The sequence below is a fragment of the Protopterus annectens genome, chromosome 1.part1 (assembly GCF_019279795.1).
Source record: "Protopterus annectens isolate FY-2018-M chromosome 1.part1, PAN1.0, whole genome shotgun sequence".
In the NCBI taxonomy this organism is placed as follows: Eukaryota; Metazoa; Chordata; order Ceratodontiformes; family Protopteridae; genus Protopterus; species Protopterus annectens.
In genome coordinates this window covers 181,765,682-181,787,710 of record NC_056726.1, presented here as the reverse complement: position 1 = coordinate 181,787,710, position 22,029 = coordinate 181,765,682, and the positions used below count along the sequence as shown (strand labels likewise).

The 22,029-nt window shown below is 39.8% G+C and overlaps 1 protein-coding gene across 1 annotated transcript in view; it reads right to left on the bottom strand.

The window, feature by feature from the left end:
- Positions 1-22,029, bottom strand: part of TTC26 (tetratricopeptide repeat domain 26) — a 2,373,990-nt gene that overhangs the window by 112,679 nt on the left and 2,239,282 nt on the right. Inside the window, exon 16 of the mRNA XM_044073993.1 lies at positions 14,460-14,566. Coding sequence (XP_043929928.1) covers positions 14,460-14,566 — 107 coding nt within the window. The remainder of the gene's footprint in view (positions 1-14,459; positions 14,567-22,029) is intronic.

Here is a 22,029-nt window from a genome sequence, read left to right as displayed (position 1 = left end):
TAAAAAGTGTACACACCCCAGTTAAAATGCCAGGTTTTTGTGATATAAAAAATGAGACCACAATAAATCATTTCAAAACTTTTTCCACCTTTAATGTGACCTATAACCTGTACAATTCAATTGAAAAACAAACAAATCTGTTAGGGGGAAAAATACAAAAAATAAAAAATGTACAATAAGCTGGTTGCATAAGTGTGCACACCCTTAAACTAATACTTTGTTGAAGCACCTTTTGATTTAATAAAAGCCAGCTCCAGAATCCATGATTTGTCCAGAAGATGAGGCTGTAGGAAGGGAAACCAGATCTGAAAAGGCCAGTAGGGTGCAATCAAGATCATCGTGGTCTCCAACAAACTTGCTTTCTGCAATAACTTGGGAATCAGTGGAATTGGAGGGAAAACATATACAAGTCCCAGAGGCCAATCGTGAACAAGTGCATCCCTTGGTGACTTCCCCATAGAAGAGATTAGGGCAAAGTAGTTGCTGCATTTGGCATTGGTGGGTGAAGCAAAAAGATCACAGCAAGGCTGGCCACATTTTCGGAAAATCTCTTCTGCTACATTCTGATTGAGGGACCACTCGTGCGGGCCATATGGCCCTGCTCAATTTGTCTGCAATAACATTTGATTTCCCTGGGATGTGGATTGCAACCAAAAAATGGTTGGAGAATGTTGCCCATTGCCAAAACCTTAGAGCTTCTAAACAAAGGGGGTAAGATCTGGTTCCTCCTGGTTTGCTTATGTACCAGACTACTGACATACTGTCTGACTGAATTGGTATAATTCCTAGTGGGAGAGTGTTCTGAAATGCTTGCAATGCCAAGAGCACTGCTCTCATTTTTCAGATGTTTATGTGCAAGTGAGCCTCGTGTTCCTGCCAGGTGCCTTGGACTGTCTCTCCCACATTATGCCCCCCCACCCTATCTGGGAAGCATCCATGGTCATGGTGGCCTGGGGTTGAGGGGGGATAAAGGGACAGCCTTGAGACGCTGAAGGGGAGTGAATCCACCACTCGAGATCCTTTTTGCAAGAATTGGTTATGAGAATCTTGTGCGACACTGGTAGTTCCAGGCTCAATCATTATGTGGAAAGTAACCATTGAAGTATCCTCATATATAGGCGAGCTAGAGGAATAAGTACAATAGATGCTGACATTTTCCCCAGAACTTGGAGCAATTGTTTCTGCACTGGCTTGAGTTTTCTTGATTAACAATCTGACATGTAAACGAAGATTGTGCACTCTGTTGTGAGGGAGTCTTGTTATCAGCGTGGTTGTATCTATCTCTGCTTCTATAAAATTTAAGTTTTGAGATGGCTCTAGAGGAGATTTGTTGTAATTTATGGTAATGCCTAGGGAGGAGCAAAGCTTGAGTGTGTAGTCCCTGGCTTGTAGCAGTAGATGTCTGGTCAGGGAGGTTATGAGCCAGTTATCCAGATATGGAAACACCTGGAATGCTTGGCATCTCAGGTGAGCTGCCACTACCACCATGCATTTGGCGAACACTCTGGGGTCTGTAGTGAAAGCAAAGGGCACAGCTTGAAACTGGAAGTGACTGGTCCTAGCCGAAGTGCAAGAACCTTTTGGATCATCATTCCTTTAGGATGTGGTAGTACATATCCTGAAGGTCTATAGAGCACACCCAACTGTCTTTTTCCAGGAATGGAAGTATCAACTGCAGTGTCACCATCCGGAACTTGGCTTTCTTCACTGATTTGTTTAGTTTGCTGAGATCCAAGACTGGTCTCCAGTCCCCTGTTTTCTTTGGAACTAAAAAGAATCTTGAGTAAGTTCTGGATCCTATCTGGTCTGCAGGGACTTCTTGGATGACTTTTTTTCTTAGCAACTTTTGAATTTCTAACGTTGCTTATTCCTTTTGACTGGGTGGAAAGTCTGGAACTGATTTGTTTAAGGGAGTGGGGAAAGAGAAGGGATGATATGACGCTTGGATATTATGTTCCACAACCATCTGTCATTGGTTATCTCACCTGGATTCTAGGTGCAGCAGCAGTCATCCCCCGACTACCTCTAAAGGCGAGCAGTCGGGCACTCCTTCAGGAATGATGAAAAGGTCTGCCAAAGAAAAATTTTCTGGAGCCCTGATTCAGTGAGCCTCCTCTGCCTCTGGGGAAACTACCACCTTGTGTCTCCTGGTAAGACCTTTGTGATTTCTTGAACCACCTCTTTCCACTACCTTTCTGACTTTTTGGAAATTGTCTGGGGGTGTGGAAAAACATACTCTAATGGCAGACAAGGTCTTACCCTCCTGTTCACACTGGGTTAGTATTTCTTTTACTTTGGGACAAAGACAGATGAACCATCAAAGGGAGCATTAACAAAGGAAGACTTAAAGGGCTCTGCAAAATCGCAAACGTGCGTTCAGGCCTGCCTCCTAAAAGAGATGCCTAAATCCGCAGGCGTACTCACTCCATCTGCTGGATATGAAATGAGTGTCATGGATGGCTTGATCACCGAATTGAGGGTAGCAAGCTGTGCATTGACCTTATCTGCCGCTGCATCAGCTACAGCTCCCTGGAGCAAGAAGGATGCTTCATGCTCACCAAATGATTTATAAATTGGACGGCGCAGTGGTGCAGCGGTAGCGCTGTCACTTTACAGCAAGAGGTTCTCCGGTTCGATTCTCGCCTGGGTTGCCGTCTATGTGGAGTCTGCATGTCCTCCCTGCGTTTGTGTGGGTTTCCTTTGGGTGCTCCGGTTTCCTCCCACATTACAAAGACATGAATCTGGAGCATTTCTTCCCAGGCCTCTGCTGAAAATTGGCTTCATTCCAAGTTGGACTTTCCCAGTTACCAAATATTAAATAAATAAAATAAATAAATAAAAATCAGTGCATACCAAGATTATATAGTTCCCGTTCTGAAGGAGGGATGGGCCTCCTTGAAATTGATTACATGTATAGATCTGCAATTGCTGGACTCCACACATAGCCGCTGACCTCACAAGATCCAAACATTGTGAAAGTTTTGAAACATGAGAAGAATAAATCTAAGATGACTTTTCTGCTTAATCTAGCAGAAGCATATCGGTGTCAAGCAGGAATGGAAATCAAACCAGAAGTAGATAAAAATCAGGCAGAAACTGAATGTGCCAAAAAAACAAAAGAAAAAAATATAAGGTGAAGATCCAGATGAGAAGACAAGAAATGTGGAAAATGCATAAATATAGCTGCAAGTATAGAAAACATCTGGAAGAACCTTATGTTGATCAGGAATGGTTAAAGAGAGGCAAATTCAAACCAAGGGATGAAACGTTAATACTGGCGGTACAAGATAGCGGGCTATGTACACGTTGGCTTACAAGTCCATTGAACATGTGGGAGAAAGAGACAAATGTAGAGTTTGCAAAACAGAATTGGAAACAGTTGCACACCTTGTTGCTGCTTGCGACATACTAAAGGCAGAAGGACTGTATACTGAAAGGCATAATAACGTGGCGAGACTACTGCACTGGGGATTGTTCAAATATTATGGTACTGAAGTGGCTGAAAAACACTGGAAACATGAGCCACAAAGCATCATAGAAAATGATGAGTCTACATCACATGGTATAATCCATTACTGACAGTTCAAAGATAGATGCCAGCAAACCGGATATAGTGGTCCAAGAAAAGAAGACAAAAGTAGCATTGATCATTGAAATTGCCACACCCAGTGACTGCAGTGTCCTGCATATAGAGAGAGACAAAGTCATAAAATATCAGGATTTGAAGGCAGAAATTATAGCAATGTGGAAGAAAGATACCCAGATAGTTCCAATAGTAGTAGGAGCAATGGGTCTTATAAAAAAAGTCTACAATCATATTTAGATATGCTACCAATACATGTAAATCCATACAAATTGCAGAAGGATCCATTACTTGGGCACACTGCGGGTGCTGCAAAGAGCACTTTTGGCTGACATCAAAGAGTGAAACAATACTAATTTCATGAACTTTAATCGTACTTTGACTTAGGAATGGGGTCTATTCCCGTCATGGTATTAGAAACCCAAAAGATTTGGAGACATTAAAAAGAGGGAGTCTGATAGTTCTTTCAATAGGTTCCTCTGAAGTCTGATGAAATGAGTGAGATAATTCAACAATCGCAATGTAAAAGCCACTGATGAGAAGATGCGCTTCCCATACCTACCCATGGTCCTGGAATCCTTATTAGAAGGATGGATAAAGGAAATGGTCTCGGAAAGTTCCTTTTTCGTGGCAGCTGCCATGACCATGGCATTCACTACTACACCTTTGGTAAGGAAAGCTTGGTCCTTAGGAGCTGTAATATATTTGTTTGACCTCCTAGCAGTGGGTTCTATGGAATCTAGGGGCTCCCAGGCCTTCTGAGAGATTAACGCAATAAGCTCTTTGGAAAGTGGTGCCACCTAAGAGGTTGAAGGTCGAGATCCGAAGGCCTTCAGGTATACTGACTCCTCGGCCAAAGGGGAAGAGCACTGCCAGTCACCTCTCTGTTTTAAAAGTTCTATGATGTCTCCTTTGTCAAGGAGATGTCCTCACGAGGTGACAGTGGGGACCCTTCTTCTTCACTGAGGTCTGTATCTGAAATGACAGACTCCTCTGGGGAATCTAGATGCTTCCTCCTGCATGGATTCTTCAGAGGGGCTTCCTCAGTGGGGTATTCTGGGGAAGTTTCAGAAGAGGGGGGAGTCCCCTGAGGAACATCCTGAGGCTTGGGATCTCTGTGGCCCTATGGATGGGGGTGAGGGTGTAAAGACATCTGTGCTGACAAGGGAGAAAGCTCCGAGAAGGACTGTGCCTGAGACTGGGCAGCAATCATCACCCTCCTCATAACTTTGAAAGCAGTCTGCCCTTGCTCCAAAGAATACCCCGAACCCAACAACATGGATGTCTGGGCCAAAAGAGCCTGTGGATCAGAAGACAGAAGCCCTGAAGATGAGGTGGGAGCCGAACCCATCTATGCAGAGGCCCTGAGAGATAGGGTAGATCCAAGGAGATTTGAGCCAGCTCCGAGGACCCGATTGGTGAGCGTTGGCTCCCAGAAGTCTCCTGCTCCGAATGGGTGGAGATGCTTGGGGCAGACACTGGATCCAAGGAGTCAAGAGGCCCCAGACACGATATAGACACCAGATGGATATTGGAATCCTCTGGCTCCGAAACCAAAAGATGAATCAGAGGATGAGAAGGCAATGAAGAGGGTAGATGAGTCTGATCCAACTCCTTTGGGTTAGGATCCAAAAGAAGCTTGGGAAAGCAAGTGTGTTGAGAAGCCTCTGCACCACCTTATCCACATCTTCGTCTGAGAGGCTCCTAGTTGACCTGGTAGACAATGTTGGGATCTGGATCCATACCTCTCAACCTCTTAATGCTAGAAATCTGGACAAAGCCTGACAAAATGGGAGAACAAAGGCCCAAAAATAGGGACAGATTTTAAATAATGCTCTTATAAACTTAGAAAGTTACTGGAATATAAGTGTTTGTATTAACATGCATTTTCTGAAGTATTTGAAGTCTGAAACTCAAGTGTATGTCATTATTTAGTGACTTCAATCCTCAGATCATCCCAGTGATTTGTCAGAAAATCACACATTTTATGAGGAAAAGTCCAAAATTATGAGCTGAAAATCTGGACAGTTGAGAGGTATGTCTGGATCTGGTCAAGAATGGTGAAGGGAGACAAGAAGTAATCGGCTCCAAGGATGGAGACCAGCTCCAATAATGGTACCCAGTAGGTAATGGGTTTTTCGGAGCCGAGGAATCAATACAGGATTTTGGGGCCGAAGATTCTGTCTGCTCCAATGAAGTCCTTGCTCCAGAGGTAGCCATCTACTCTGTAGGTGCTGTTGGAGGAGACACTTTTGGTTGTTTGGCTTTCAGCTCCAATGAGGATTTCAGAGCTGGAGAAGGCCGTTTTTCCCGTTCTCTTGGACTTATCCGATTTTGGAGAGGAGGGATCAGTAGAAATAGCCTCAGAAAACGGGGTTTTCACTATCCCCTTCAAGATCAACTTATTTTTGTTCTATTTAAGTGCCCTCAGGTTGAAAGCATGGCATATGGAACAGGACTCCTGTACACGAAAAGGCCCCAAACAGTATACACATAAAGTGTGAGAGTCACAAAGGGGCATCTTTTTAATGCACTTCTCACATTTTTTGAATCTTAAGGGCTTGCCTTCTTTTTGAGACATACTGGTCAAGAACTAGTTTGCAAAACTGAAGCACAATACACTAACTAATTAAAGGTAAAGAAGATAAGGAATGAAAAGACCTCTCTCTCTTTTTGAATAACAACAACAGTAACAGGAAGGGGGGGGGGTAAATCCTCCAACATAAATGGACTTGGTGAACCACCCTCTAACTAAAACGGATGGTAACCGGAAAGGGAGAGGAAGAAGCAACTACCAAACACTACCAACAAATAAGAGGAAGGGAAAGGTAAAGGAACACCCTCTAACAAAAACGTGTGCAAGTTAGACGTTCTCTAACTTAAATGGATGCTAATGGAAACTAACAAGGGAAAACTTCTACTAAATTAGGGAAGGCACAAAACTAGTGAAGAAATGTTAATTATACGTTACAAAGATAATAATAAGACTAAAAGATATGAAAAGTAGTAATCAATAGCAAATCTTAGCCCAGAGCTTGCTAGAAGATCCTTCTCACAGCATCGCAAATGAGATGTGAGGAAGCTGGGGAACTGCATCATGGGTAGGGAAGGATGCCCACGAGCTTTGCTGAAGTGCTTGAGCTTTTGTAAAGGCTGAGACGGATCCGACCCATCAGTGAGAATAAAGGCAAGATTGACAACACATTACATTTTTAATTGACAGAGTTTACTGTTGACTTGTTTCATCAAAAGTACTCCTGTTTGAGTGCAGGAAATGTCAAAGCTAGTAACATTGAGTCATCCTTTTTTGAGTGGGCTGTGGTTGTTTGAAGTTAAGTGGGATTTTGCTTTAATGCTGAAACATTTGCATATACCAAAAGTTTTGGCATTAGGTGCAGGAGGGCATGTGTGAGTGTTTATGGCTTATGGTTAGAGTTAGGACTACGGAATGGGATAGACTTCAGTGTTTTGTGCATGTTTGTTACAAGATGTGTGTGTGCTTAAAGGTTACTGCTAGAGTCAGGACTAGCATAGGTGATAGCTTTAGTGGTTTGTGTGTTTTTTGCAGTACATGAAATGTGTGTGTGTGTGTGTGTTTGTACGTGTTTTGTGTAGTGGTACTATTAGGCAAAGGATTTTGGTAATGAAATGTGTAGGTTTGGGGGGTTAGGGGCAGCAACAGCATTAGGGCTACAGTTAGAGTTAGCACACGTGTAAGGTAGTACAGTGGTGTGTAAAGTCCCCATGTCCTTCTTTACGCATGTGTGTCATACCTAACATAGATAATACTTTACCAAAACAGCTTTCTCTAATAATAACACTATGTCTGAAAGCATTGGTAGCTTTTTTTTATCTAGTTGAGTGATCACAAAAAGAGATTGTCTGTTTCTTTGTGAGATTTGTATAGTTTCAATGTTTTTTTATCATTGGTATAAGTGAGCATGACATTCAGAATTTAATAAAAAAACACAAAAGGCTAGGCACCAAAAACCTCCACAGCAATAAAAACTGAAGAACACAATGATAAAAAGGCTGCTGAGGATAGGCTCCAGAGTCTCAAATAAACTTAAAAGATGCAAGGAAGTCTCAGCTGAGCAGTACTACTATATTGTAACTCACACAAGCGCTTGCACTTTATGCAAATGTTTCTATGTTGGTAAGACAGATCGTGCTTTGAAGGATAGAATGAGGGAGCACAATTACCACATTGGTAAAGGTAGTTGCAATAATGCATTAGCTAAGCATGTTTTAAGTAAAGGGGTACAGCACAAGTTTCTTTTTATGGTTCTATCCAGGACGTATGAGAATCCAAGGGTGGGTGACATTAGAGGTAGAACTGAAGAGACGGAGGCCAAGTGGATAGTGATGTTGAGAGCTAATCAAGGGCATGGTCTTAATGACCATGTTCCAATGAAACCTGTGCTTAGTAAAAGGGCTTTATTTAAGTAATTTATTTTTTCCCCTATCATAGATAATAATATACTTCTATATATGTTCTTATTTATATTTATATATGGTAAGGTATTATTTGCAAAAAGTTTTTATTGTTTGTTTTAATATATATGCTACTATTTTTATAATAGAGTTTTATGAATGGGTCTTTAAGAATTAATTAGAGTAGGTCATGTGATTATTTTACTATGTATATAAGGTGCAGGTGTTTTTGATGTTCTATACACCTGATGAAGCATTTGTGAAAGCGCTTGTGTGAGTTACAATAAAGTAGTACTGCTCAGCTGAGACTTCCTTGCATCTTTTAAGTTTATTTGAGACTCTGGAGCCTATCCTCAGCAGCCTTTTTATCATTCAGAATTTAAAGTTTTTGAACACCAATTTAAGGGAATGTACACAAACATACACACATATCTATATATCTAGGGTGCTGTGTATTTATTCGGAATGGAGATGGTCAATTTTATCCCAGTTTTTCTATATATCAAACTTCCTTGGTTGATGTATGTAGAACAAAGTAAAAATAGATAATCAACATGTGTGTATGTATTTCTGTGGGCATGTGTGTGTATGAGTCTGTCTGTGGGATGTGCATACCCGGTGAACTGCTAGCTGCTAGTGAGAGATCTCTCACAGTGGGGTAAGGAGTGTTTTCTTATTCCTCATTGTTGTGCAATCTCAGAGTTAGTATATTTATTGGGGGGGGGGGGGTTGTCTGTAAAAATAGTTTTCTTTCCTTTGATTTTCATTGTTTCTCTAGTTTTAGATTACATGGGTTTGATAAAATAAAACATAAAATTTCTGAAAGGTGAGGTTTCAGTATATATATAAATATATGTATATATATATATATATATATATATATAAACATACGTGTGTATACATATATATCTATATATCTATCTATATATATCTATATATCTATATATATATATATATATATATATATATATATTACATGTAGTTGCATATAGTTATATATAATTTTATGCATACACACACATCCTACCTTTCTCATATCTCTAATGTGTCCAAATGTCAACCTTATTTAAAAAAAAAAAAAAAAAAAAAAGACTGATGTACTGCATAACCGTGAGAACTCAAGTCCCATACACATGCACAGCACATTAGAAAAAACAGCAGGATATCCAGTGAAAGCAGAACACCACGGAACCGTCATACAAAGGCATTAGTTAAGAAAAGTAAGTAATTTTTTCTTAAATAATGTCACTGTATAATAGCAATAACCAACTTCACCCTCGTGATTAAAGCGTGCCAACCATGGGTAAATCTTCAATATACCATATCACAGAGTCGGTTATTGCTATATTAGCATCTGGTCATCTGTGACCAATTAGGCTAACTGCAGTGCCACAAAGCAGCACTTTTTTAATGCTCTTCTGCAGTTGCAAGTAAAGTTGTATCCTTCAAAAACAGGACAGCTGATGGAATCCCCATGCTGCTGAAGAAGGTTCTTGCCGAACAAACTGAATAAACATCTCAGCTAAATGTCTATTATGACAAATTATTGCTCCAGCAACACACACAGCTTCAAATCTTTCCTAGGGCTGAAGGTTGATAATAAACTACGATTCAACATTAATGTTGCAAATCTAAACATATTTAAGAAATGGAAAGAGGTCTTGTTGAGACTGGATATATATTCTTATTAAATACAATACTCACAAACAGCAAAGAATTTGCACTGAAGTTAATGAACTGAAGAGCTCATAAAATCAGAAGTGCATGCAGGCTTTTATTGATAGAAAATGCAGAAGCTTATAGATAATGTAAAGAAATAGGAAGATGAAGTTCTGAAAAAGAAGAAGAATAAACTCAAAACAGACCAACTGGATTACAGCAGTGGCTCAATCTTCTCCTGGCAATGACACCACTCTGATGAGAAGATGTCAGAGGGAAAACAGAAGTGAGACATCTTCAGTATCATAGGCAGATATATGTAGTACAAAGATCACCTCTTTCAAAGGTTTAGTTATGGATTCTGACTCTGCACTATTTCAAGTTCAGCAAATGTGACAAATTTAGAAAGTTCAGATTTTGATAACAGAAAGGGAATGAATCATGTGAGGCAAAGCAGAGAAAAAGCAGATGATAACAGTTGCATTATGGCTGTTGCTGGACTTTCTGCAAAATTACAAAAGATGCACAATTTACCAGCTTTATCTGATGTTGTCCTTTTCATTCTACCTCACTATTGGGTTACGGATCTGACCCTTGGATCTGACTCAGCCATATTTTTACAGACTTGGATCCTAGTCTTGAGCTCCTGCCTCTTCCCATAATGCCCTACAGTCTCTGCAGCTTCCCCAGATCTCGTTTGCCGCCTAGTTGGTATGATGCAGATTCCTAGTCTAATTAGACATTTCTCCTCGTGTGATGATAAGTCAAATTTTTTTCTTCGTAAATGTATTCTCTTTTATTTCCAGTGCTTTTTTTCTCATAGTCTTCTCTTCCCCTCCTTTCAGATTTTTGCAGGCATTAGGGACTAATTTGCTATTTTACCTTCCTGTTTCTTCTCTAACTGATTGGCATTTCTACCTTTCCGTAGCTCTATCGTGAGTTGTAACAAAAAAAAGGGGGGGGGGGTTATATTTATATTTATATATCTTTCTACTTTGTTGTTGTTAGTGACAGGGTTGCTGTGTTTTTTAGTGTTTTTGCAAGGAGGAACCCGTTCTTACAAGTTATGCAGAGAAGCCATGAGGGTCTGGGAATGGGAGATATCTTCAGACTGCTTTCCAGTTGCAACACATATACTGGGGAAAACCAACATTCTAGCAGACAAACTGAGCAGGTCCATTCTGACCCCTCACAAATGGTCCCCTCAATCAGTCAGTGGCAAATCTGATTTTCAGCCGTTGGGGCCAAACTTGCTGCAACCTCTTTGCTTCTCCCCAAAACAACAAGTGCAGCAAGCACTTCATGCTGATCCCCCCTCTGAGTGAGTCCCTGAGGGATACTCTAGTTCACGGCTGGCCCGCCAGACCTATGGACTCCTTTATTCCTATCCTCCTCTACCACTGATCCCGAAGATTCTGCAGAAAGCCAGAAGGCTGAAGAGTTCAGTAATCCTCATTGCCCCCTACTGGCCTCATCACAGATGGTTCCCCTTTCTCTGGTGTCATCTGAAATATTCTCATGGATTCTGGAACCCAGGCAGGATCTCCTCTCTAATCCATTGGGGAATCAACATCCCAGTCTACTCACCCTCAAAATGACCTCTTGGTATCTCCTTTTCCAGTAATTCTACAAAGATCCAGGCTTTCTTCCACTGTTCAAGACATACTTTTAGCTTCCCAAAAAGCCTCTACTAAAAAAGGGTACCAAAGCAAATGGAAAAGCTTTGCCACTTGGGCATCTAAAGAGAATATCAATCCTTTCTCAGTCCCAGTTCCAGACACTCTTTTCTTTCTTACTACTCTTTTCAAAAAAGGTACTAGTTTTTCCACTATAAAACTTCACATGGCAGCCATTTCTAAAGTTCATACAGGAGATGTTCCTGATTCCCTTGTAACACCTAAACTGTGTAAGGCTTTCAAGAAAGGGATTTTTCTGCTTAGACCCTCTATAAAAGATCCTGTCCTGCTGTGGGACCTAACTATTATTCTTCAAGGACTAACTCAGAAACCCTCTGAACAAGCAAATGATTGTGATATGAAATTCCTTTCTTGGAAAACCATCTTTTTTGGTAGTTATCACATCAGCAAGAAGAATTTCTGAACTTCAGGCCTGATATTCGAAACCGCCTTACGTCATTTTTCATAAAGCCAGAGTATCTCTCCTTACCAATCCATCTTTTATGCCTAAGGTAACCACAGAGACTAGCATAAACAGCTGACATTCTTTTTTCCAAATTTTTCTAACAAGGATGAAGATATTTTTCATCTGCTTGATGTTCATAGACAACTGTAGTTCTACCTTCATAGGACAAAACAGTGTAGAAAGTCTGACCAACTATTTGTTTCTTTCTCACCAAACTGCCTAGGTCAAGCAGTCTCCAAAGTTACACTGGCTAAATGGATTACTGACTGTATTTCACTAATTTATTCAAAAAATGGATTGAACTTGCCATGCCCTCCTAAAGCTCCTTCTACTAGATCTAAGACTACATCTGTTTTCTTCTCCAGAGTATGAATTAATGATATTTGTGCTGCAGCCACTTGGTCAAAGACCCATACCTTTGTGACACATTATAAATTGGACATCGTCTCCAGAAGTAAAGCTTCTTTTGGTTCAACAGTGCTCCATCATATCCTTTCTTGAGACCACCAGAGAGTAACGTAGCTGGGGACTCTGACCCATTAGTGAGGAAGAATGCAAAGGACAACATCAGATTTAGAAGTTATGTACTTACCATAACTTGGCATCTGTGTTGTCCATTTTCATTCTTCCTCACCTTCAATCCCAGCCATCCTCCAACCTACTGACTCCTATAGAACTTATTGGATTTATAGGAACCTTTATGTTCCTGGTTTGAGCCCCTGATTTATTTCTGTCTATACTGTCTCTTTATTCAGTAGGCAATAAGGCAGCAAATTCGATCTGAGGAAGCTACAGAGAGTACAGGGCATTATGGGTAGAGGGAGGAGCTCGCGATTAGGATCCAAGTCTGTAAAAATGTGGCAGAGTCAGATCAAGGGTCAGATCTGTAACCCAATAGTGAGAAAGAATGAAAATGGACAACACAGATGCCAAGTTATGGTAAGTACATAACTTCATATTCTTTAGAAGTGGATACCACCTCTTTACTAAGTACAAATGAAATGTTTTCAAACTTGCTGTCTCATACCGGAGGACATTTTTCTGTACCCCGTTTAACATTTTATACAAGGTTTAAATGACGCTTGTTTTGAGTGAATTACAATGGTGATGAAAGGACAGGGATTAACTGATTCAAAAGACTGTCAGATGGCCCAAACAACATACAAGCTGATCTAGTAAGTTGAAAAGGAAGAGTTCTACTTACAAAAATTAAGACTAAGCTGACAAAAATGCGTTCTATTTAAAAAAAAATGCATATAAATCTGAAACAAATGAGTTATACTCCCTCTCCCCCCCAAAAAAATGTAGATCCTCAAACCTGATGGTTCACATTTACAGAAGGTTTGATGTAGGGAAACAGCCACAAAGTTTTGAAAAAACAAAACTTAAAAAGAAAGAAACAGCACATGTTGTGTCTAGTGGTCTGCAGTAACAACATTGTCAAATATTTGTGAGTACAGCCAACATGAGAATGGAGAAAGGAGATTTTGCTGATAGGGATACCTGCAAGTAGGGGTACAGACAACAGGCAAGAGGGGTCTGGAATTTACTGAAGAAAACTGGCAAAGGATCCAAGGTATTGGGAGCAAATAATTAGAGAGGGAAAAGTAATAGAGTGGATGAGGCCAAGACGACATTTGGACTGCATGCTAGAGACTGCCTTCTCTAACAAGGATTAATATCAAATTATAGGCAAACAGAAAGGGCTAGGGTAATACAAAGTGAAAGAGCTAGTTTGGTAGAGTGTTCAGTTGAATCAAAAATAGAAGTTGCTGTTAAAAAACAGGTAATTGGTAGGACATATAAAATATTGCACAAGAATTATAAGAATCGATCTGAGGAGGTTAGAAAAGATTGTGAAGAGAGATTGGATAAGCAATTTAGAAAGGGAACAATGGAAGGACATATACATGGCTACCAAATATGCAACAAGTCTAGAAGGTTTAGGATTTTGTTTGGAAGTGTTTGTGTAGGTAGTTTTATACCCCAAGCAGACTTCAAAATATTTATTTCTCAGGCAATGGCATATATTGGAGGTGTGAGGAAGAAAAAAGGTAACTGGGAACATATATTTTGAGAGTGTAATGACTTGGCAGACTTTAAAAATTCCATACAGTATACTCTGTCAGAAGTATTGGGAGATGAACTAGTTGTAACTAAGAAAATTATTCCTTTGAGTTGGGACACAGGATCTGAACTGCCTAGACATAGTAAGGCCTCAGTAAGTTTAATTCTGGTGGCTATAAAAAAAAAATAACTATAAAATGGAGATCAAAGTCTAAACCAACTGTATTTGAAGTTTTGAATATTGTAACAGAAATGAAAGAACTGAAAGTGGGATCTTTTGAAATGGGAAGGAGCAAATTACACAAATACATGGAAATTGTGGGAACAATACATGCAGAATAATGTTCAAAAAAAGGAGTGAGGTTTAAGGGAAGGCAGAAATTGAGCAATGTATGTAATGTTGGAATGATGATAGTTATAAAAGAGAACATATGTGATGTATAAAGTATGTAACTGGAAACATTAACATAGTTTGTTTTCTTTAATATTAATGCATGGTTGCCTATGTCTTAAGTGATAAAGCTGTTAATATATATATATATATATATATATATATTATTTGTGACTGGAGTACCTTGTAGCAATCATTAGCTATTAGTTGCAGCAGACTGAAAGATTCTCCTGATGTTTCCATTTTCAGATAGAGTTCCCACGCTAACCTTGGCTTTTTGTTCATGATATCTAAAAACAAATTGATAAAGACAGTTTTAGCATGAAACTATACAACACCAACCATACTACACTGCACTTGTCCCATTTAGGAATTCTAATTATTCTCTGCTACAACATACCACAAATGTGAAATGAAGGGAATGTTAGCTAAACAGATAGTTAAGACAGAACAACAATATTTGTATAGCTACTGGAAACCCAAACAGCATCTCACTATCTATCTAGCTACTTAGGTTTTATTAAATGAGTTATTCATCTGTGCCAGACCCATTTTCTGTAAACAGCTCTAAAAGACAAGCTCTGCAGTACATAAGTATAAAAGTATCAGCTTACCAGTCAGACAAACATTATAGCTATATAGTCAGAACAAAAAAGCAAGTAATTTAGTGCAAGATATTTCACTGAAGACAGCTATAAATCTAGACTATGATATCATGAGCACATATGCAATTCAACTGTAACAGCTGATGTTGACAGTAGTGATATCACTGCAGGTAATAATTACAAATAACAGCACATTGCACAAGTTTTTTAAGCACAATGACAACCTTGTCTGAACTCGAAAATGTACACACAGTGACAGACTACTTCAAACTGTATGAAGGTAACAGCTAGAGGTAAATTCACATTTGCTGCAATAGCTTAAAGAAGAAAAGTCACACCAGCTCACTGACATCTCAGAAAGGATTGAAGGACTATTAAAGGAATAAAATAACTTGAAGCCAAAAGAGCAGATCATTTGCTTATTTGTATGCATTTGATAACTGGGAAATTCCAGCAGGACATAAATCCAGACAGCCACAGGGAGAAAAGCTCCATACAAATTTATACAAAAACATAATACATTGGACTTAATGCAAGCATGGTACACAACAGTAATATCACTTGATAATTATAAAAACATATAAGACGACTTACTACAAAAAACTGTACTATATATGCATATTACAGAGGCACCGTTCAATTCTCGGCTGGAGTGCCTTCTGTGTTGAGTATGCATGTCCTCCCCGTGGTCGAGTGACGTTTAAAGACATGCAGGTAGGTGCGTGCATGCACGAATGGGTGTGCCTTCTTTGAAGGTTGGGCATCTGGCTGGCAACTTGGCACCGTAAAAATCCACTGCCTATCATTAGCGGACCGGAGTTCTGCTGTGGCGACCCCTAACCAGGAAAAGCCGAAAGATAAACAAACAAACAGAGGCACATAAAATTCTGAAGATTTCTGTGACAGTATACTTGCTGATGGAAAAGAGCTAGCATGCTGTGTGAAATACAATGCCAAACAATACACAGTGGATATAAAAAGTGTACACACCCCTGTTAAAATGCCAGGTTTTTGTGATATAAAAAAATGAGACCACAATAAATCATTTCAAAACTTTTTCCACCTTTAATGTGACCTATAACCTGTACAATTCAATTAAAAAACAAATCTGTTAGGGAAAAAAATATAAAAAATAAAAAACGTACAATACGCTGGTTGCATATGTGTGCACACCCTTAAACTAATACTTTGTTGAAGCACCTTTTGATTTAATTACAGCATTTAGTCTTCTTGGGTAGACACCTGCCATCAATTAAAGAGATTCTGATTAGCCCCAAATAAAGTTCTGCTGTCCTAGTAGGATTTTCCCAACATTTACTTAATTGCCTGCTACAGCACAAGCCATGGTTCACAGAGAGCTTACAAAGCATCAAAGGGATCTCATTGTTGAAATTTATCAGTCAGGAGAAGGGTACAAAAAATGTTCACAGCATTGGATATACCATGAAACACAGTGAAGACAGTCATCAAAAAGTGGAGAAATGCAGGACAACAGTGACGTTGCAAAGAACTGGACATCCCTCCAAAATTGATGAAAAGACAAGACAAAAACTGGTCAGGAAGGCTGCCAAGAGACCCACAGCAACACTGAAGGAGCTGCAGAAGTCTCTGGCAAGTACTGGTTGTGTACTACATGTGATAACAATCTCCCGTATTCTCCATATGTCTGGCCTATGGGGTAGGGTTGCAAGACGGAAGCCTTTTCTTACAGAGAAAAACATACAGGTCTGGCTAAAATTTGCAAAACAATACACCACATTTCCCAAAAGTTTGTGGGAAAATGTGTTATGGTCTGATGAGACCAAGGTTGAACTTTTTGCCCACAATTCCAAAAGGTACGTTTGGCGCAAAAACAACACTTCACATCACCAAAAGAACATTATCCCCACAGTGAAGCATGGTGGTGGCAGTATCATGCTTTGGGGTTGCTTTTCTTCAGCTGGTACTGGGGCTTTAGTCAAGGTGGAGGGAATTATAAACGGTTCCAAATACCAGTCACTTCTGGCCCAAACCCTTCAGGCATCTGCTAGAAAGCTGAAGATGAAGAGGAATTTCACCTTTCAACATGACAATGACCCCAAGTATACATCCCAAATCAGCAAAAGAATGGCTTCAGCAGAAGAAAATTAAAGTTTTGGAATGGCCCAGACCTAAATCCAACAGAAAATCTGTGGAGTGACCTGAAGAGGACTGTGCACAAGAGATGCCCTCACAATCTGACAGATTTGGAGCGCTTTTGCAAGGAAGAGTGGGCAGATATTGCCAAGTCAAGATTTGCCATGCTGATAAGACTCCTACCCAAGAAAACTGAATGCTGTAATTAAATCAAAAGGTGCTTCAACAAAGTATTGGTTTAAGGGTGTGCATACTTATGCAACCAGCTTATTGTACTTTTTTTTTTTTTTTTTATATTTTACTCCTAACAGATTGAATTGTACAGGTTATAGGTCACATTAAAGGTGGGAAAAGTTATGAAATTATTTATTTGTTGTCTCATTTTTTTACATCACAAAAACATGGCATTTTAACAGGGGTGTGTACACTTTTTATATCCACTGTAGTTCAGCATTAGATTTTGTTTTTATGTTCATAGGTATATACTAGGCAATCGGTCTGCAGATCATTACAAGCATAGCCAAAAATCCCCATCTAAAGGTTGCCTTCAGCCTCAGGGATAGCAAGACAAGATAGACCAGGGGAGAATTTAAGGCTGCCCATCCAGTTATTTAAGTTTACCTTGAAGGTGACAAGGGTGCTATTCTGTTTTACATGCAGTGGAAGTTTGTTCCAGAGGTGAGGGATATGCTGGGCTATGAATATATCATGCCAGTGTCTTATTTATCTGTCAATGAAGGTTTAAGTCCTTTAACTTGGCATTTGAGGTACCACATTATCTGTGAAGGAAAGTATGTCAAATAGGGTCGGATCTTTCATTGCTTGAAAGTCTTGATCCATATCGCCACATAGAAGTATATAGGAGACTGAGTAAAAAGAGAGGGCTATTTAGTCTCTCTTGATAACTAAGATTTTTAGGCCCCTGATCTTTTTAGTTATGAATCTTCAAGGTCTCTCAAGATGACTGATATATTTGGACAAATACATGCCACAAGGTGCATTACATTCAATAGTGGGTCTGATAAGATACAAGTAAAGGGGAATTAACAGCTCTTTGGATGTAGTGGAGATGTCTTTGTAAATCAGATTAGCCAGATAGAAGGCTTTCTTAACTACTGTGAAGACTTGATGGTTAAATAAAAGTCTTTCGGCTTTTCCCGGTTAGGGGTCGCCATAGAGGAACTCCGGTTCGCTCATGATTGGCAGTGGATTTTTACAGTGCCGAGTTGCCAGCCCGACGCCCAACCTTCAAAGAAGGCACGCCCATTCACGCTCGCACCTACCTGCATGTCTTTAGCGTCAGTTGACCGCGGGGAGGACATGCAGACTCCACACAGAAGGCGTTCCGCCCGAGAATCGAACGGGAGAACCTCTTGCTGTGAGGCGACAACGCTAACCGCTGCACCACCGCGGCCTCGATGGTTGAATAATAAAGAATTATTAACAAGATTGCCTTGATCCCTTACAACAGTGTTTGATCAGAGTGGTATGTCAAATACATAGTATGTGAAAAGGTTATGTTTACTGAAATAAATTATGAAATATCGACTTTTTCACATTTAATTTGAGGCTATTGTCTATGCACCAACTATCAACAGGTTGGAACAATTGTGAATTAGTGGAAGATAGAATAACAGCACCCAATTTACAGTCGTCTGTAAACTAAGATAACCATTGGCCAAGAGTGTTAGCCTGAAGGTCTGAAAAATAGATTCCAATTAAGAAATGGCCCGATACTGAGCCTTGCAGTACTCTGCTGGTACCTTTTTTTGCATTCAGAAATGGCACCTGTGACTCTACCCACAGAGGTTTTGTCACACAACCACTTACCTATTCACTGCACAACATAAGGATTTATATTGAGATTTACAAGCCTGTCAATAATGCCTGCATGGGGAAGAGTATCAAAGGCTCTGGCCAAGTCTCTGTATGCTGTATACACTGCATAACTGTTATCTACTACTTTGGTTACTTTTCATAGAAATTAATAAGGTTAAAGGGGCAGGACCTTCCTTTGACAAAGCCAAATTGGTAGAGTAAAGGAGTTTAAGTAGGGGTTAAAATAGGCCTTATTTGCCACTGATAATCAGGCAACCTGGTATATATCAGGACTGATGGATAAGATGTTAAGAGATTTTCAGCATCCAGATTAACAAGATCTGAAATAACATACTCTATAGCTCTAAATATAAGGCTAGACAAAATAATAGGTTTATAGCTACCAGGGTCCATGGTTGTGCCACCTTTGTGAAATGACATTACAAACAGCTATTTTTTAGGTTTCTGGAATGTTACCAGTGGAGATAATTAAGATTAAAGAGGTTAAGTAGGGGTTAAAATAGGCTATATATGCTACTGATAATCAGGCAACCTGGTATATATTAGGAACAATGGATGAGATGTTCTCACATTTAGAGTGGGCTGAAAGAAGGCGTTCCATAGTAATTAAAGGGAGGTGGCTTGGATTGTGGAGTAAAATTTGCACTAAATTGGTCAGGTAGGTTATTAGCTATTTCCTTTGTTTTAGAGTGTGCAGTATTGTTTTGGACTAGATCCAAACATTGTTGGGTATTAGTTCTTAACTTACTGACATAGTTAAAGAAAGATTTGTAGTTATTTTTGGCTTTAGTGGCTATTTTAATTTTATGCTATCACTGACACTATCCTTGACTGGATACTGACTAACAACCCTCATCTCTATCACAACCCCAAGACACTTCCTGATACCTTAAGTGACCACCTCCCTATTTATACTGAAAGACACTCCCCTCGACTATCTAGGCCTCATCGCTGTAGAGACTGCCGTAAATTCTCTAGTTTCAACCCCAAGACTTTCAATGACAGACTTTCATCAATAAACTGGTCCTGCCTGTATAACCTCCCTCTCAATGATGCCATGCTAAAATTCAACATAATCTTCTTAGACATTCTCAACTCACTAGCTCCCCTTCTGAAAATCAGAACAAAATCTAATCATGGCCCTGGATGACAAAAGAAACTCGCTCCCTTATGCATCAGAGAGATTCTGCATGGAAAACTTGGATAAAATCAAAATCCCCTACCCACCTTCAAAACTACAAATAACTCAGAAACCATACAAAAAATACATCCTCAATGATAAGAAAAAATTCTACTTTAAGGACCAGACTAGCCATCACACTAATCCCAAAACTTTCCGGAAAGTTATTAACTCTATCCTGCACCCCAGAAACTCTCAAACTCCTAATCTGTCAGCACAGGCCACTGCCACCCTCCTCAACCATTACTTCATTAATACAATTCAAAAACTTACCAACTCTAATCCCACTGTCCCTCCACAAATACCTTCTGACCTAACCCTCTTCTTCAGTAAACCCATACCCACCTCATATATAAAATCCCTCCACCAAAAGCTCAAACAATGTTCCCCCTCAGCTGACAAACTACCTCCCCCCCTTCTTTCTCAACCTTGCAGCTGACACTATTGCCTACCCGGTCTTAATACTCATCAATACATCCATTAGGGAAGCCACCGTACCTGACATCTGGAAAACTTTTTATGCCATACCACTCCACAAAAGAGGTAATTCCACCGACCCATCAAAATACAGACCCATAGCTATACCCTCCCCCTTTCTAAAATCCTAGAAAAATGCATACATACCCAGCTTCTCAAATACCTCATCCAAAAAAAAACATCTGACACCTACCCAACACAGATTCCGACCAAACCATAGTACTATAACTGCTCTTCTATCTCTCATTAACACTAGAGCTGATGCCCAGGATAAGAATAAACTTGTAACATGTCTCTTCTTAGACCTTTCAAAAGCATTCAACACTGTCTCCCACTCTAAACTCCTAACCAAGCTAGCCAACCTTAATCTCTCAGCCTCTACCCTTGAATGGTTCTCTAGTTATCTCTCAAATAGAAGACAATCAGTAAGATGGCACTCCTCCTGCTCCCCTTTCCTCCCCATCCATATAGGCATCCCTCAGGTCTGCATCCTGGGACCCCTACTCTTCAATATTTTCACCAACAACCTCTATACCTCCTGCTCTCACTCCTCTCTCATTCAGTATATAGATGATTCAACACTCATCTCCTCTTCTGAAAGTATCTCTCAACTCTACACTCTTACCCAAGACTCGTTTATCTCTGTTGAAACATGGCTCACTGGAAACCAGCTTATTATTAATCTAAAAACACTAAACTCTTGCTCTTTCTTCCAAAATTTCTCTCACACCTCAAACCCACCTTCTCCAGCTCTTCCATAAATGTTGAAGTCCACATTAAGCTACTTGGAATGATAACAGATGATGAATTAAAACTTGATCTCCATGTCCAACAGTCTATAAAAAAAAAAAAAATCATTCTCCTCTATAGAAATAGCAAATACCTAACAATAGAATCTATAGTACCCTTGGTCCAAGCTTATTTACTCTCAAGTCCACTCTATGCTGCCACAACCCTTACCAACCTTCAATCCTCTTTAACCACTAAGTTGGAACAAACGTACAATAAAATTGCTAAATTTGCTGCAAACCTACCACATACCTCTTCACCACTGCCTGGCTCTAAAACACCTACAGTGGTTCGGATTTCCCCACCAACTTCAACTTTCGCAACTTCATACAACTCACTTCTTACTCAACAAATCCACTGCCTGCCACTCTCTAGCCAATTTTGTATCTTACTATATACCTACACACCCACTCTGGAGCACTGACCAACATCTTCTCCAAATATCCAAACTCAATAAAGTTACTGGTAAATTATTATATAAATACTCAGTATCTTAAAACTGGAACAAACTCCCACCCAACATAAGAAGGATTACTCACACCAACACTTTCAAAAAAAGAACTAAAAACTATCTAGCTAACTATATCCTTGCCATGCCCCCACTTAAACCCTCACTTCCCACTCCTTCTACCTCCTTTCTCCCCCTACCACCTCAACTAATTCTTACAGGAGGGTTTGGCTTAATGGTTAAATAGTGTTATTTCGTCTCCCCCTTTTTACTTGTAATTACTCTCTTAGGCGGGCTTAG